The sequence below is a fragment of the Hemicordylus capensis genome, chromosome 10 (assembly GCF_027244095.1).
Source record: "Hemicordylus capensis ecotype Gifberg chromosome 10, rHemCap1.1.pri, whole genome shotgun sequence".
Classification (NCBI taxonomy): Eukaryota; Metazoa; Chordata; class Lepidosauria; order Squamata; family Cordylidae; genus Hemicordylus; species Hemicordylus capensis.
Genome location: NC_069666.1, coordinates 332,996 through 348,447, shown reverse-complemented (window position 1 = coordinate 348,447; position 15,452 = coordinate 332,996). Strand labels below are relative to the sequence as shown.

Below are 15,452 nucleotides of genomic sequence, written 5' to 3'. Positions count from 1 at the left end.
CAAAGGAGAAGGAACTGCCGCTGCCCCTCCTTGTTCTCAGGCCCGCGCCACGGAGCACAGAGGCGCTTCGGGAAGTGGCGAGGCCCGTCCTTAGCTGCGGGGGGGGGGGAGCAACTGGCCCTGCCCGAGCCCAGCCCGGCCTCCTCCTGTGTCTCTGTCGGGACTGCGCAGGCGGCTTTCCGGGGCAGGGAAGCCTCTCCTCCAAGTACGCTGCCGCTTCTGCTCGTTTTACACTTGTGAGGACCGGAGAGACATAAGGGCCCCCAGCAGCCGCCGTTCCGCACAGCCGGCGGCCGGGGCCCTCCCCCGCCTTGGAGCGAGGCGCCCGCAGCAGGAGGGCCACGGTGGGAGGCGCCGCTTCGTCGCTCTGTCCTCGGAGGGGTCTCCTCGGCTGGAGGCTGGAACCAGCCCCGAATTCGGCAGCCAGCCCTGTGTGTGTGTGTGTGTGTGTGTGGCTGGGGGGTGCTTGGCCAAATTAATACCGGCCTAGTGGAGGAGGAGGAGGAGGAGGCCGACGCCCCGCCCCCAGCCCCCGCCTTGTCCCGCCCCCAGCCCCCCCCCCCGGTCGCCAGAGCCGGGACAGAGGAGGCGCGCCTGAGCGAGGCCCCGCCCGCCGCCGACTCCCGGCCTTCCCCGCGTGCTCCTCGGGCGCCGCCGCCGCCGCTGGTTGTCGCCCCCGGAGGAGGAGACGACGATGGCGAGGACGGGGCGGCTGCTGCTGCTGCTGCTGGCGCCGGGGCTGCTGCGGAGGGCGCCGGCTCGGCTGGCTGCGCGTTGGGCGGGCGGCGCGCCGGAGCAGCCGCAGGAGCCGGAGCAGGTGGTGGCGGAGCTGGAGAGGTAGGGCGCGCTTCCCGCCCCGAGGAGGCCCCGGGGCTGGGCGGCGGGCTGAGGCCGCCTGGCTCCCGCTAGCCCGCCCGCCTGCCTGCCTTCCCTCCCTTCTTCCCGCAGGAAGCTCCAGCGGCAGCAGAAGGCGGTGCGGTGGCGCAAGCTGCGGAGGCAGATGGAGCCGCGGGGGGCCCCCGAGCGCACCTTGACCCGCCAGGCCATGGAGCAGATCCGGTGAGAGGCTGCAGCGCGCTTGCTCGGGGCCGGCCCTAAGCGCCCTCTGCCTGGAAAGCAGCAACAGCAGCCCCCCCCCCCGCCCCGCCTTGCTGAAGGGGGCAAGGCTCTGGGCCCGGGCGGGGGCGATACGGCTGCAGGCAGGGGGAGGAAGGCCAGGGCTGCAGCGGACCCCCTGCCCATCGGGAGCCCTGCAGGGACCTCTCCCGGCTCCGGGTGCGCCTCTGGCCGGGCGCAGATGACCCCGGCCTGCTTCCTGAGCCCCTCGGCAGGGGTGGGGGGCTGCCGGGAGTGCCGCTGATGCCGGCTGTGCTCCCCTTTGCAACACAGGTACCTCCGCCAGGAGTTCCCCGAGGACTGGCCTGTCCCCCGCCTGGCCCAGGGCTTCCAGGTGGAGCCTGACATCATTCACAGGGTCCTGAGGAGCCGCTTCTCCCCTTCCGTGGAGCGAAGCAGAAAGCAGGACGGCCGCGTGCTGGCCAGGCAGAGCAGCCTCCGAAGCAGCAGTGGGGGGCAGCCCACAGGCCCCGGCCCCGGGCAGCAGGCCCTGCTGACCCGCGAGTCAACCTTCAGGCTGCTGCCAGCCATCTCTGGGAGGGGGTCGCTCCCCCAGCGTGCAGCCCCCTTGGACAGCTCCGCTCCCAAAGCTGTAGAAAGGAAGAGAGCCGACCGGGGTCAGGATGCTCCCCAGCCAGAAAGCAGCAGCCGGGTGGAGGAGGAGGAGGAGGAAGAAGAGGAATGGCAGGGCCAGATTCTGAGCGAGGGGTTGTTGGCTGAGCTGGCAGCAGAGGGCTGGGAGTCCAGCCTCCGGGTAGTGCAGAGGGGCAGGGAGTTCTTGGATGGAGATGGAAACCTCCTCTACAGGGTCCCAGTCCCTCAACAGGACAAGGAGAACCAGTAGGAGAAGGGAGGGGCCGTTGTTGCTTTGAAGGGGGAGGGCAGCACTGTTTCCTTGCCCTAATCTGCAGGCAAGGGGGGGCCCTGAAGAGAGGTTGCTGCCTGCCTGTGCTTTTTCTTGAGTTCCCCTGTCAGCCTGCAGGGTGGCCAGTGTTGTCTCTCATGGCTGTGCAAAGGGGCTTGTGGCATGCATGGGGCAATGCCCTCCTGGGCATTCCAGCTCCAGAGCATCCTCAGCTTGGGGTTTCCACACAGATCGTGCTCCCGGGGAAAGGAAGCATCTTCTCCTTTGCAACTGTAGTTCCACACTTGGCCCAAAATCCCTGATGCAGGAGGACTCTGTGTGTGTGGGGGGGGGGGGGCTTCTCTCATTGGACAAGGGTGGCTTCAAGCAGGACTGGACACATTAAATGAATAAATGGTATTTGAATTAAGTTCTGTACTTTTGCCAGCTGACAGCCCAGCTGCTTTCTGGAAAATCTGCCCAGAGACAGAATCAGACCGCCAACACAGGCCTGTTGCTCTTCTGCTTGTGTTCATATTTCTTAAAGTGTTCTGTGAAGGAGTAAGAGCATTACATAGGAAGCTGCCTTGCACTGAGTCAGACCTTGGGTCCATGTAGCTCAGTATTGTCTGCACAGACTGGCAGCAGCGGCTTCTCCAAGGATGCAGGCATGGGTTTTTCCCAGCCCTATCTCGTTGGAGATGCTGCCAGGGAGGGAGCTGGGAAGCCTAGATGCTCTTCGCAGGGTGGCCCCATCCCCTGAGGGGAATAAAAGGGTGAACACTTGTAGTCTCCCCTTTATATGCAGCCAGGGCGGACCCTGCTTAACTCAGGGGCCAAGTCAGGCTTGCGACCACAAGACCAGCCCCCTTGTTTCCGGGGGGGGGGCAGCTGACCCCGCCGCACAGCACGACGAGCCTGCTTTGATCTCCTTGCCGCAGGCGGAAGTCCCGCCTCCAGGCCGTGGGCGTCAGTCAAGCCCTGGATTGGAACGAGCGGCAGGAGCTGCCCTTCCCCACTTTGACCCGGGGCGAGGCGGGACTTCTTCGGCCCACGTGACCGGGCCTCCTTGTTTCCGCCTGCCGGAGCCGCGGACTCGGAAGCTGCTTCGGGGGGCGGGGCTTCTTGGAGTCCTCTCCGGCTTCTTCCCGGCTGGTCTGGCGCAGGGTGGAGCTTGTGGAACGCCCGGCTACTCTGAAAGGGCTCACGCGCCAATGCCGACATGTGGCAAGGTCACTCGTGATGCCAGCCCCGCAGTGTAGTCCAGTCCAGGGCTGCAAGGCTGGCCGGCTGGGCGCCTCCTCCCCGCGCCGCTTTTCCTGCCGCTCAGAGTGCCGTTGCGGGTGGCCAGCCCACGAGGAGAAAGCCCGGGGCGCCCTGAAGCTGGGCCGGACCTGTCGAGGGACTGCCGGCGGCCCCCATGAGCCCCTCGGAGGCGGCGCGGGTGCTCGATGCCGCCGACTTCGCGGCCCGGAAGCACACGGCGCAGCGGCGCAAGGACCCAGAGGGCACGCCCTATATCAACCACCCCCTCGGTGAGCCCGGGCGTGCATCTGAGCGTGCGCAGAGTGTCCTCTCCTGCTGGGCGAGGGTGGCTTGAGGGAGGGGTGTCGGGCCGAGCTTAGAAGTTAAGCATTGCCCGTTCCCTCTGTACCCTCAGGTGTGGCCCAAATCTTGGCCCAGGAGGCAGAAATCACAGACGTTGCAGTCCTGCAGGTAATGAGGTGGTGGCTCCTGGTCCCTCCCGGCTCCTCAGCCTGTCAAGCTGTGATGTGTTCTTGAGCATATGCAAAGGGCCCTTTTCTGCACCTGCAGAGAAAGCAGCTGGCCTCAGGGCACCCACTGGCTGGGTTCTGAGCAGGCTCCCCCCTCTCGCAGGCTGCTCTCCTGCACGACACAGTTGAAGACACGGACACCACCTTCCTGGAGATCGAGGAGCGCTTTGGGCAGGAGGTGCGGCGCATTGTGGAGGAAGTGACAGATGACAAGACACTGCCCAAGGCAGAGCGTAAGCGCCTGCAGGTGGAACGGGCCGCCCACCGGAGCCGGGCTGCCAAGCTGGTGCAGCTGGCCGACAAGCTCTACAACCTGCGGGATCTGAACCGTTGCACCCCACAAGGTCTGCCTGTGGCCTGACGGGGTGGGCCACGTGAGGGGTGTGTTGGTTAGCTGCATGCCATGGTCCCTGCTGCCCTTGGCTGTGTCATGGAATAGGAGGTTCAAGCTCCTGTGACTTGAGGCTGGTTGCAGGATTTGAAAAGGCATAAGCTCAGCCAGCCAACTCAAATGAGACACAATAAAAACCCCAACCTCCCCTCCTCAAGGAGAGAACTCTGGGTCCTTGTAGCATTTCCCAAATAGGCTCTGGTGAGCAATGCCAGTGACAGATTTGGGAAACAGACCTTAGCGCAGGCTTAGCTGGCAGCCAGCGTGCCAAGGCAACCATTCTGGACTGGGCCAGTTGGCGAGCAGCTGGGGGATCCGGGCTCAGCACCCGCCTTGTCCTGAGAGGCTCAGCATGCAGTGTGCATGGCGGAGCAGCTGCTGCCAACCTTGACTTGTTAGGCACTGGTCTTTGTGTGTGGCTAATGTATGACTTGCAGGTCTCTCTTTGGCCAGGCTGGTCTGAAGAGCGGGTCCAGGAGTACTTCTTTTGGGCCTCGGAGGTCGTGAAGGGCTTGCGTGGGACAAGCCCAGAGCTGGAGGAGAAGCTGCGGCAGCTGTTTAAAGCCAGAGGTCTTCCTGGCTGACCTTGCGGACCCCAGCTGAGCCCATGGAGTGCAGAGATGCTGTTGGTATGCAAAGCAGAGAGAATGGAATCGGGGCACTCCCATCTCCCTGTCCCCAGGATGAAACCACTTTCTTCTCAACTCATGGCCTGCACTAGGGTGGAAGACTAAACACTCTTCTCTGGGGCCTGCAATGGGGTGGCCTAGCTTGGTTGCCATTGGCAGGGCATTGGAGGAAGAGATCTTGAAGGTGGTTCTCAATAAAGGCTTTGAGCAACATGTGATTCTGTGGTGGCCTCGGTCTCATCTTTCCAGGGGTGCGGGTGGGATAGCACTGATGGGGCTGAGAGAGAGAGACTCCTGCCTGCCACCTTGGAGAAGCCGCTGCCAGTCTGTGAAGACAGTGCTGAGCTAGATAGACCAAGGGTCTGACTCAGTATGTGGCAGTTTCCGATGTTGACCTGAGAGATGGATGGCTAAAAGGTACTGCCAGGTGCCCCTCCGGTTGAACATCCAAAAGCAAGACCCCCTCCTGTTTCCAGTGGAAGCAGGTACTGGGCTGGGGAGCCCAGGTGTGTGTGCAAGTCCTCGGCTCTAGCCAAGGGCAAGCTCAGGAGAGGCCTTGGCAGTGGCAACCAGCAAACGCTGCAGGCCAAAGGCTTCGCCAAGTCGGTCGAGGGGGTTGAGAAAGGCGATGCACAAGGGCGTGGGCGGAAGCTGGCGGGGCCTCGTCGTCATGGCAACCGGCTACTTCCGGGTCTCCGGCGGCTGCCGCGGCCGCCCTGGCTGGTTCCGGGGAGGGAAGCGACCTGCCCGGCGCCTCCGCCATGGCCTCCCCCGGGCACCGCGACGCGCCGGAGCTGCCCGACTTCGGCCTCCTGAAGCGCCTCGCCCGGGACCAGCTGGTCTACTTGCTGGAGCAGGTGAGGCCGGAGCGAGCGGAGCGGGGCCGCAGGCAGGGAGGTCGCCTCCTCCAGGGGCGGGATAACCTCCTTGCCGCCCTTTAAAAATAAGCAATACTACTAAAGCAGCCGCTGTGCGGGGGGGGGGGGGCGAGGGGAAAGCCCCCCCCCACTTTAATCTCTAAAAAGGCGGCGGCAGCCACTGCTGCCCCCCCCCCCCCAGATCCCCGCCGCGGGAGGATGGGGCGGGGCGGGGGCTGGTGGCCCAGGGGCGAGTCCGTGCCCCCTTCCTCCTCTGACCCCTGAAAGCCCGCCCGGCGGAAGAGCTCGCTTGGGGCGGAGGGAGGGCCCGCTCCCCTGCACCAGCCCCCAGGCCCCGCTGCCCCCGCGCTCCCCAGACCCCAAATGGGTGGCTCGTGGACGGAGGTGATGCGAACGTTAGGAAAAGCAAAGGATCTCTTCAGGGAGGGGAGAGGGAAGTGCATCCTCCCGTGCAGGGTCCCCCCCTCCCTCCCGCCTGCCTGCCTGCCTGCCTGCCTGGTGTGTGCTTTCACTGGGGGGGAGGAGGAGGAAGGTCTCCCTTAATCCGCGGCTGGTCTCATCTTGCTCCTCCTCAGCTTCCCGGAAAGAAGGACCTGTTCATCGAGGCCGACCTGATGAGTCCCCTGGACCGCATTGCCAATGTCTCCATCCTCAAGGTGCCACGTTTCCTGCTTCCTCTAGGGGGTGCACCCTTCCTTCCCCCCTCCCCCGCCCCCACGCCTTGATAAGCTGCCGGACAGGCAGAAGTTCAACAGGTGGAAAGCGCCCATTCTCGAGGTGCAGGGGTGTTGGGAAGGTGTTACCAGTTGGCACTCCTGCCTGGGGTTCCATTGTCAAAGGTGTAGGAGCTCCTCTAGGAAAGGGGCGCTCAGCACCAGAAGGAAGGAAGGAAGAAGCAGGGCCTGGGGGTGCTGAGGTGATTGCTGCAGGAAGTGAGCTTTGAACTGGGCTTGTGTTTCCTTCTGTGGTCTTGCAGTGGCTGCAGCCCTCCAGGAAAGTGTGGAGGTGGGGAAAAGGTTGCAGCTCTTTTACAGGGGCCTCACAAGACCAATGGGGTGTTGTGATGGATGTTGGGCCAAGAATTCTCTGCTTTCACCCCTCTGCAGCAACATGAAGTGGACAAGCTCTACAAGGTGGAGAACAAGCCAGCCCACAGCACCAGTGACCAGTGAGTGCATGCGTGTCCAGTGCTAACCCAGCCTGCCCCTACAGTGGCCTCCTTTCTTCTGCTCCTCAGAAACACAGGCCAGGATTGCTTGTCCCTGTACAGTACTGGGACAGGTCACCAAGAGAACAACCTGAAGGAGCTGTTTTCCTGATTGCCGCCCTCCAATTGCCTGCCTCTGTCTCTCTTTTCCCCCCAAGATTGTGTTTCTTAGTCCGGCCGCGCATCAGGAACGTGAAGTATGTGGCGGGTGAGTCGGCTAGCATGGAACTGGTCTATAGGGGAGCTGCATCTGTCAGTTCTGCAGGCCGGGTGGGAATTGCCTGTTCAGACATCCCTGACGTGGCAGCAGGCTGTATATTGGCATGCCGGGTACTCTGAAGCCTGGGTGGGGCTGAGGGAGACCAGCAGGCTAGGCCAGAGCAGAAGCCTGCCTTGCCCTGCCCTGCCCATGGCTGATGTTGGAATCATGCAGGATGCTGGGTAGCTGCAGAGGCTGTGCGCCCCCCCACCCCCACCCCCAATTCACCTGAGTTTCCGGCAGCCCTCCAGCCTGCATCCAGTCCAGAAGACTCCTGCCCCCAAGTGGCAGGACTGCCAGCTGCCAGGCCTCTTGGCCAAGTTGAGCAGCAAGGAAGACCCTGCTCAGCTCTTGGGGCGACTGCATCCAGTCTGTGCCTTGAGGGACGCGCTACATTTAAGCGGGTCCTGCCAACATGAGCGGCCGCAGCTGAAGGCAAGGAACTCGGAGGAGGCCCGGGAACACCTAGTGCAGGTATGGGAGGGATCTGGCCTGCCTGAGTGGCGGCTTCCTGATGTGAGTCTTGTTCTAGACATGGTGAACGCTGACAAGGCAGCTGGTAGGACCCGCAAGTACAAGATCATCTTCAGTCCTCAGAAGGTGAGAGTGTAGCTGGCCTGTTTATTGGGACTTGCCACTTCTGATATGGGTACCACTCAGCAGTTCTGCTTCCCGTCCCAGTGGCTGCCCTGTTGGCTTACCTCTCCCGGAAGCACTTCCCAGCCCCCTTCCCCTCCCCGGTTTGGGCTCTCTTATACCTTGAGATGAGCAAAGTAGCCCCATCAACAAAGACATCTCTGCCTCCTCTGTAGCCTCTAACATGCCACTGGGGGCCCAGGGGTGGGGTTGGGGTGGCAGGAGCTAAGCGGAGCTTTGGCTGGTTGCCTTCTAAGGCAATTTGGCTCTGACCATCTGCCTCCCCCCACTGCAGTTCTACACCTGTGAGATGGTGCTGGAGGAAGAGGGGATCTATGGGGGTAAGTCTCGGGGGCTCCGTTGAGTCAGGTGTGAGGAGGAGGATCAGAAGGGGAGTGGGGAGGCCTGGCCTGTCTGCTCCAGAGGCTACCTGAGGAGGGCAAGCCTTCAGCCGCCCCCCAGCGTCCCTTTCCCCGAGCTCAGGAGCCCCTGGGCAGTCACTCAGGTTGTGCCAGGCAGCCGGTGCAGGTTGGGCCCAGTGGGGGTCCCGTCTGAGCCAGGACCGCCCCGCTCCCCCTGTCCCCTCCAGACGTGACCTGGGACGAGTGGTCCTTCTACCTGCTCCCTTTGGACGACGACATCCTCAGCATGGAGCTGCCCGAGTGCTTCCGCGACTACTTCCTGGTGAGTGTGGGGAGGAGAGCTGGCGAGCACGGAGGGCCCCCTTTGCTAAGCAGGGTCTGCCCTGGTTTGCACTTGGGTGGGTGGCTCCATGCAAACGCTGCCTGAGGGGAGGGGGAACGCAGCTCAGAGGAAGAGCATCTGCCCCTGGCAGCAGCATCTCCAGGCAGGGCTGGGAGAGACTTGGAGAAGCCGCTGCCAGTCGGTGAAGACAGTGCTGAGCTAGGTAGACCAAGGGTCTGACTCAGGATGTGGCAGCTGCCTATGACTCCTGCCTAGGACCTTGGCAAGCCGCTGCCAGTCAGTGTAGGCAGTACTGAGAAGAGGCCTGGCTGGGTATAGGCAGCTTCCCTTGTTCCTGTGATGCTGCCCCCACACCTCAGAGAGCACCCTCCGTGCTGCTGAGCCCTTCCTCCGGCCAGCCCAGCCCGCCGCTCGCTTACCAGTTGAGGAGTTAACGTGGGACTTGAGGAGATCTCCCGGGTGACATCTTCTTGCTTTGGTGCCCTGACAGGAAGGGGATCAGCGCTGGATTAGCACCGTGGCCCAGGCGCTGCAGCTGCTCAGCTCCCTCTTTGGGCCCTTCTCGAGGACCTATGGGGTTGGCCGCTGTGCCAAGGTACGGTCTGGGTGGGGGGCATGGTCCAGCGAGTGGCGAGCCGGGTCTGGCTGAGGGCGGAGGTGGCGCAGCTGGTGCGGAGGGATCCCCGTGTGAGGCTTGCTGTGAGATGTTTCTAGAAGCCTCCCCCCCCCCCATGCCGGCAAGGCCTCGGGACTCTGCTCCTGCTCTTGAGGCTGGTGATGGTGCCGGAGGGGTGAGCCGCTGGAGCCTCTCCGGGCATGGTGTGTGGACTGGGCAGGAAGCGGGACTTGTGCTGCCTCCCGCTGGCCCTTGCGCCACGAAGCGCTGGCTGAGCTGACAGGCAGGGGCTGCTCTTCTCCCCCAGATGGCCCACGAGCTCTGGCGTGAGCTAGTGGAGGAGAGCGAGATTGACAGCGTGGGCCGGAAGCCAGAGATCGGCCACATGTTCCTCATCGACAGAGGCAAGGACGGGGGTCTCCACTGGCGGGGCGGGGCTGGGATCCTGGCTGGCGTCCCCCATCCGCTGGCTTTGGGTGCCAGCTCCCAACGGCCCCAGCGCCAAAGAGAACCGCCTCTGCTTCAGCAGTGTCTCCCCCCCCCCCCCAGGAGCCGCAGCCTGTCCTGTCCATACAAGCGGCGTCATTGCTGCCACAGTGGCTTGAACTGGGGTGCTGGCAGCTGGGCAAGCGGCCAAGTGCCCGGGAGGGCCGAGGCGGAGAGGGCTGGCATAGCCCAGCTGCAGCAGAGAGCTGGAGGCGGCCCCCCGGAGCAGCCCCTTGGCAGGAAGAACCCCTCTGGGGGAGGAGAGGAGCCTTGGGGTTGGTTCCCCCTCTGGGGCAGACGGGCTTTCCTGCAGGAGGCACTGCAGAGGCGGGAGGCCTCCCCTGCTGCGCTGCTGAGACGGCTGCCCCGGCCTCTCTCTTTGCAGATGTGGACTATGTCACCGCCCTTTGCTCTCAGGTCGTGTACGAAGGCTTGGTGGATGACACGTTCCGCATCAAGTGCGGTAAGTCCTGAGGCCTCCTTGGGGCTGCCTCCCCACTGGCCCTTCCCTCCGTGGAGGCCAGGCTGGTTGTGTCCGAGGGGCCCGTTGCCAGGGAATGCCGCTGCTGGCCTGTGGGGCCGCGGCTGCTCCTAGGCCAGGGTCTGTGGGTAGTGATGTGCACGGACGGGCACCGGGCGGCCAGGAGGTTCGCTGCTGCCCCGCTGGGCCGCTCTAAAAGGCAGTGCCAGCAGGGGAAATGTGGCGGGAGGGGTAAGAGCGCCCTCCCCCCATCCGGAAAGAGACCCCCGGCCGAAACGCCAGCCTCCCGAACGGGTTCCGCGGGCAGAGGGCAGCCCTAACCCACTTTCTGCAGGGAGCGTGGACTTTGGCCCAGATGTCACCTCCTCTGAGCGGAGCATCAAAGTCCTCCTGAATGCCCAGGACAAGGTACGCCTGGCTTGCTCAGGAGCCTGGCAGCGGCGGGTGGGGCGGGGGTGATGGGTGGGTGGCAGGAGGAAGCAGCCTCTCACCCCAGCCAAGCCACGGCCAGCCTGCAGCCTGCGTGCCCCTCCCCAGGTATTCAGCCAGATCCGCAACGAGCACTTCTCCAGCGTCTTTGGCTTCCTCAGCCAGAAGGCCCGGAACCTGCAGGCGCAATATGACGTGAGTGGTGGGGCGGGAGGGGCAGCAAGGGGCGGGGGGCGGGCAGGCTGGCCGGCCAGCCTGATGCAGCGACGCGCTGTCCCTTTGCAGCGACGGCGAGGGATGGACATCAAGCAGATGAAGACCTTCGTCTCCCAGGAGCTGAAGGGCCTCAAGCAGGAGCATCGGCTGCTGAGCCTCCGTAGGTCTCTCCTGCCTCAGCACCTGGGCGGGAGGGAGCAGCCTGCCCTTGTGTGGCGCTGCCCTTGTCCAACAGCCCTCCATGTGCCTGCAGATATCGGTGCCTGCGAGTCCATCATGAAGAAGAAGACCAAGCAAGACTTCCAGGAGCTGCTGAAGGCAGAGCATGGCAAGAGCCCCCCGCCCCCCGCCCCCCGCTTCCCGTGCTTTGCCTGGAGGCTGCTGAGTTCCGGGTGTTCAGACCCCCGGGTGCCCAGCAGCCCCCCACACCACAGGCATTGGGCCTGTTGACGTCCAGCGGCCTGGTGGTTGGTTTCTCCACTTACCGGGCTTCAGAAAGTCTTGCCAACTCACGGGTTTTGCAGAGAAGCAAGGGAGGCACCCCTGACTGCGTTCTGATTTTTCTCAGACGTCTCACTTGCCCCTTCCAACAGTCTGCAGAAAACTTGCAACGACTGAATAATCAAGAATAAGCCAACTGATACAGAAAACACCATTGCGGTTAATCGTGGTGGCTAATGGCTTGCCCAAAGAGGGAAGCCACCTGAGCCGTGCAGAAAGCCAGTCCAGTGCCGGCTGTGGGGGGTCCCCAGGGAAGGCGAGAGGGTCCCACAGTGGTGGGCAGCCACCAGAGACACACACACACACACACACCCCGGCCGTGGCCATCCTGTCTTGGTAGACGTCAAGGACTGAGAGGTTATTATATTAGGAGGGAGGCGGTTCCTCACTGGTCCTGAGCCTTGACCGCCCCCTCCAGACAGGCTGAGCCGGCCCATCTCTAACAGGCTGGGAGGCAGCGGGGCAAGGCCCTCTTCCCCAGGAAGGGATCCCAAGCTGGGGAGGAGCAGCCCGTCCCCAGGCGGATGGCTCCAGGGTGCTGTGGCTGCTTCTGAACTGAGCGCTGCCTGCTTGCTCCTGCAGCCCTGCTGGAAGGCTTCAGCATCCGAGAGAGCCTCAGTTTCATTGAGGAGCACATCGCCCGGCAGGTGAGGATGGGGCCGTGCCTGCGGGGAAGTGGGCTGGGCTGGGCTGGGCGTCAATTCAGCCCACTGATGCTCCCTCCCTCCCTGTTGGGGCAGGTCTCCCCCATCGAGAGTCTGCGTATGCTGTGCCTGCTGTCCATCACAGAGAACGGTGAGTGCAGGGGAAGGCCAGTGTGGACAGGCACTGCCACGTCCTGATCTCACCCCGTGTTTCCTGCTCCTCTAGGGCTCTCCCCCAAGGACTATCGCTCCCTGAAAACCCAGTACCTGCAGGTGAGGCGGGGTGGGGCAGAGGAATGGGGGCCTCTTTCCCCTTGATTCCCTGGCTGGGCAGCCCCCTCCCCTGTGCCTGCCACCCTCTTCCAGGTAGTGCGGGGTGGGGTGGGGGGGGAGATTCTGCCCTTATCCCCTGCTCCTGCTCCCCCTCCCCTGCAGAGCTACGGACCGGAGCACCTGCTGACCTTCCAGAACCTCAAGCACCTGGGACTGCTGACAGAGCAAGTGGCCGGGGAGACCCTGACGGCCGTGGAGAGTAAAGTCAGCAAGCTGGTGACCGACAGAGCTGCAGGTGAGGGGGCTGGCCCCACTGCACCTGCCTCTGGGGCAGCGAGGGGTGCTCCCTCTCTGGAGCAGCTGAGTGCCAGGAGCGGACCCGGACTTCACCACCTCCCTCTTGGCTCTCGTCTCCCAGGGAAGCTTTCGGACGCCTTCAGTTCACTGGCCAGGAAGAGCAATTTTCGAGCCATCAGCAAGAAGCTGGGTCTGGTGGGTACTGTTGGGGGCGGAGATGGGCGGGTGCCGTGCGGGGAGCAGCCAGCCGCCGGCTCCTGGAACGACTCTCCTGTCCTCCCTCCAACAGATCCCTCGGGGGGATGGGGAGTATGACCTGAAAGCGCCCCAGGATATGGCCTACGTCTTCAGCGGTGCCTACGTCCCCCTGAGCTGCAAGATCATCGAGCAGGTGCCTGTTAAGAGGCCAGCCAGGCCTGGGCAAGCCGCCCCAGCATGGCCCTCTGGTGGGGGGAGGCCCCAGGACCCCTGAGCCCTGCTGCAGGGCAGCTGCTTTGGCCCCACTGGCTGGCTCTACTCTCTGCCTCTCCCAGGTGCTGGACCGCCGCAGCTGGCTGGGCCTGGAGGAGGTGGTGCGGCTGCTGGGGGGGAACGAGTTCGCTGCCACAGGTGAGTGGTTGGGCGGGCGTCCGGGGCGCCCACTGTGCCTTGTCGCCCCTCTCTCTCTCTCTCTCTTCCTAGCCTGAGATCAGCCAAGAGTCCCAGCCTGAGCGGCACAAGGAAGCTTGGTGTGCTCGTCCTTCTGTGTCTGGCTCTGCAGGGTGTTGGGGGTATCTCATTTAGAAATCTCTTCACCTAGAAAGACTCCGAAGACAGCTAGCGTTTTAAAAAATTAAACAGTGGAAGAATATATGTATATGTATCCTTGCCGGAATGTTCCCTTCTGTAACCTCTCTCTTGCCCAGAAAGGAGCAGGAGAGCTGGGTCTAACTCTGCTCTCGTTGCAGATGGGGCTGCGGAGGAGAATCCCGCGTGGGATTCGCAGCGCGTCGTTCTGGCCGTCTTCCTGGGCGGCTGCACCTTCTCTGAGATCTCTGCCCTCCGCTTCCTGGGCAAGGAAAGAGGTAAAGGCCAGCCTGCTGCTGCGGAGGCTGCCTGGCTTAGGGGCCCAGAGATCTGGGGCTGGGCTTTGGAGATCAGTGTGGTGAGGCGAGTAGAATCTGCAGAGGAGGCCAGTGGAGCCTTCCTGCAGTCAGGCTGTGATGCGGACGCTCTGCTGCGCTCCCTGCCCCCTCACACAAATGTCAGGGCCCCAAATCAAGCTGCTGCCAGCACAGAAAGCCTCCTTGGCCTAGCCTTGCTTTTCTGCCTGCCTCGAGGTTCGCTCGGTGGGCTTCTCTCCTGAGCGGAATCCTGCTGGGCTGTGTGTGCCCAGGCTCTCACTTCTCCTCCTCCTCCTCCTCCTTCCAGGGATCCGGTTCATCTTCCTGACGACAGCCATCACCAGCAGTGCCCGGCTGCTGGAATCCATGGTCGAGAGCAGAGCGTGCTGAGCCGGGGTTTGCAGTGCTGGGTCTGGTTTTATAGCTCTGCAGCTCCAGTTCCCTCTCCTAGAGAGAGAGCCAGAGAGCTGCCGTTGTTGCCCCGCCCCGAATGGAGGGGTTGGATATTGTGGCCAGCCACGGCGGCCTCCCTCTGCCCCAGGAGAGGGCAGAGCCTACTTCTTCAGAGGGCTGGTTGTCTCTGCTTGGCGTGTGTCCAGCCTGAGGCCAGGGCTGCCTCCTTTCCCAGGATGGGGGATAGCCCCCCCATGGAGGCCACTTTCCTCAAGCCTCTTGGGCTCCCGCCTCCAGCGCCCCCCCCATGTCTGATTTCTCTGCCCGTGGCACCACCCCGGCACAAGAACGAGGCCTCCCTTGGGGTTTGTGCTGTGTAACCCCCCGCCACCAGTAGCCTCCAACGGAGTTTCTTCCTTCTCCCTCCCGGCTGGCAGTGCATGGGGGAAGTCTGGGAGAGGAGGACTGAGGAATTAACCCTGAAATGATGCATTTCGAGGAGGGGCTGTCAGTGTAAACACTTCCCACTGTTGCCAGTCCCCCAGAGGCCAGTGACTCTCTCCAGCAAAATGTCGGCTTCTGCCCTCAAGAGTGTCCAGGCTTCATCAGGACAGGATGCTGAGCACCCCAGGATCAAGGGAGCCCGCCCACTGCCCCCCACCCCCCAGAGTCCCGCAGTCTTTGCTCGGTGCCTCTGCCTGGATTCCATGGAGTGCATGCATGTGGCTGGTTCGATTTTTGTTCTGCCTTTCCTGCTGAGTTCCCAAAGGAGATGACAACATTAATACTCGGACATTGATAGATTTGGAAATACTAATAAAACTCTCCACCGGTGTCGAGTGTTTTCCTTCATTCTCCACCTCTAAGCTCGGCTGGTCCCCCACATTAGCCCACCAGGAGAGACAGCAGGAGCAGGGGCGTAACTACTATTCGGCAAGGGGAGGCAGTTGCCTGGGGGGCCCCCCAGAGGCACCTCACGTGACTCCCCATTGCCCCCTGCCCAGCCCCAGGTCCCCTCAGCCACTTGCCCTGTTCGCCCTCCTCCCTCCTGCTTGTCCTCCTGGCCGGCAATCGAAGCAGCAGCCCAGCTGCAAAGAGCTCCTTTTCTCCCAGGTGCCTCTCAGCTGATCGGCGGGTGGGCAGGGCTTCCAGGAGGCCTCCGTGAAGCCTGAACTGGAGTAGGGTGGCAGGGAGGCCCCAAGCAAGCAAGCAAGCAAGCAAGGAGGCAGGCAGGCAGAGTGGCCCCCACAGCTCTCTGCAGCAGACCCTCTGCCCAGCCCAGCATTTGCCAGGTAGAATGTGAACTCCTTTAAAAATCCTATAAGTGGCTTCTTTCATGGCAGAAAATTATAAAAACTTCTGGAACAAACAATATATTTACTTATTTATTCATTCATAAATGCACTTATGCTCAAGTTGTTTTGCAACCCAGAAGGTCTGAGTGAGAACTGTGAAGCAGGTGTGGTGCTTTTATTTTATTTTTCTTGCGTGTGAACTGCTCCCCAAGAACTCGCAGGGACTTCAGGGTCAATCTGGCCAACATGTGAATGCAGCACCTCCATTCCAGAGAAGA

General features: G+C 62.8%; 3 protein-coding genes across 4 annotated transcripts; all 3 read left to right on the top strand.

Moving 5' to 3' along the window:
- Positions 1–555: 555 nt before the first annotated feature.
- On the top strand, positions 556–2,390 carry NGRN (neugrin, neurite outgrowth associated). Its single transcript, XM_053272449.1, has 3 exons — positions 556–837; positions 949–1,059; positions 1,390–2,390. The coding sequence occupies exons 1-3, from the start codon at positions 695–697 to the stop codon at positions 1,958–1,960; spliced, it is 825 nt and encodes a 274-aa protein (XP_053128424.1). The 5' UTR covers positions 556–694; the 3' UTR covers positions 1,961–2,390.
- A 137-nt stretch (positions 2,391–2,527) lies between these two features.
- Positions 2,528–4,973, top strand: HDDC3 (HD domain containing 3). 2 transcript variants are annotated; one of them, XM_053272453.1, is made up of 4 exons: positions 2,528–3,495; positions 3,621–3,676; positions 3,839–4,079; positions 4,580–4,973. In XM_053272453.1, the coding sequence occupies exons 1-4, from the start codon at positions 3,381–3,383 to the stop codon at positions 4,708–4,710; spliced, it is 543 nt and encodes a 180-aa protein (XP_053128428.1). In that variant the 5' UTR covers positions 2,528–3,380; the 3' UTR covers positions 4,711–4,973. The 2 variants fall into 2 exon arrangements, with proteins under 2 accessions (XP_053128428.1, XP_053128429.1); XM_053272454.1 differs by lacking the exon at positions 3,621–3,676.
- Positions 4,974–5,435: 462 nt separating this feature from the next.
- VPS33B (VPS33B late endosome and lysosome associated) lies at positions 5,436–14,713 on the top strand. The gene is made up of 23 exons (XM_053272428.1): positions 5,436–5,612; positions 6,209–6,289; positions 6,740–6,801; positions 6,999–7,048; positions 7,632–7,699; positions 8,031–8,076; positions 8,325–8,419; positions 8,931–9,035; positions 9,364–9,460; positions 9,928–10,005; positions 10,358–10,431; positions 10,561–10,647; positions 10,738–10,828; positions 10,922–10,996; positions 11,752–11,816; positions 11,910–11,964; positions 12,040–12,086; positions 12,249–12,381; positions 12,505–12,578; positions 12,673–12,774; positions 12,917–12,992; positions 13,331–13,447; positions 13,794–14,713. The coding sequence occupies exons 1-23, from the start codon at positions 5,517–5,519 to the stop codon at positions 13,874–13,876; spliced, it is 1,857 nt and encodes a 618-aa protein (XP_053128403.1). The 5' UTR covers positions 5,436–5,516; the 3' UTR covers positions 13,877–14,713.
- Positions 14,714–15,452: the final 739 nt, after the last annotated feature.

Bases quoted from the DNA above. Each gene is read 5' to 3' on its own strand.
- NGRN (XM_053272449.1), top strand. From the start codon at position 695: ATGGCGAGGACGGGGCGGCTGCTGCTGCTGCTGCTGGCGCCGGGGCTG. The intron at 838-948 runs GTAGGGCGCGCT...TTCTTCCCGCAG, and splicing joins GTGGTGGCGGAGCTGGAGAG to GAAGCTCCAGCGGCAGCAGA. The intron at 1,060-1,389 runs GTGAGAGGCTGC...TTTGCAACACAG, and splicing joins CAGGCCATGGAGCAGATCCG to GTACCTCCGCCAGGAGTTCC.
- HDDC3 (XM_053272453.1), top strand. From the start codon at position 3,381: ATGAGCCCCTCGGAGGCGGCGCGGGTGCTCGATGCCGCCGACTTCGCG. The intron at 3,677-3,838 runs GTAATGAGGTGG...CCCCTCTCGCAG, and splicing joins CAGACGTTGCAGTCCTGCAG to GCTGCTCTCCTGCACGACAC. The intron at 4,080-4,579 runs GTCTGCCTGTGG...CTCTTTGGCCAG, and splicing joins GAACCGTTGCACCCCACAAG to GCTGGTCTGAAGAGCGGGTC.
- VPS33B (XM_053272428.1), top strand. From the start codon at position 5,517: ATGGCCTCCCCCGGGCACCGCGACGCGCCGGAGCTGCCCGACTTCGGC. The intron at 5,613-6,208 runs GTGAGGCCGGAG...GCTCCTCCTCAG, and splicing joins TGGTCTACTTGCTGGAGCAG to CTTCCCGGAAAGAAGGACCT. The intron at 12,382-12,504 runs GTGAGGGGGCTG...CTCGTCTCCCAG, and splicing joins GGTGACCGACAGAGCTGCAG to GGAAGCTTTCGGACGCCTTC.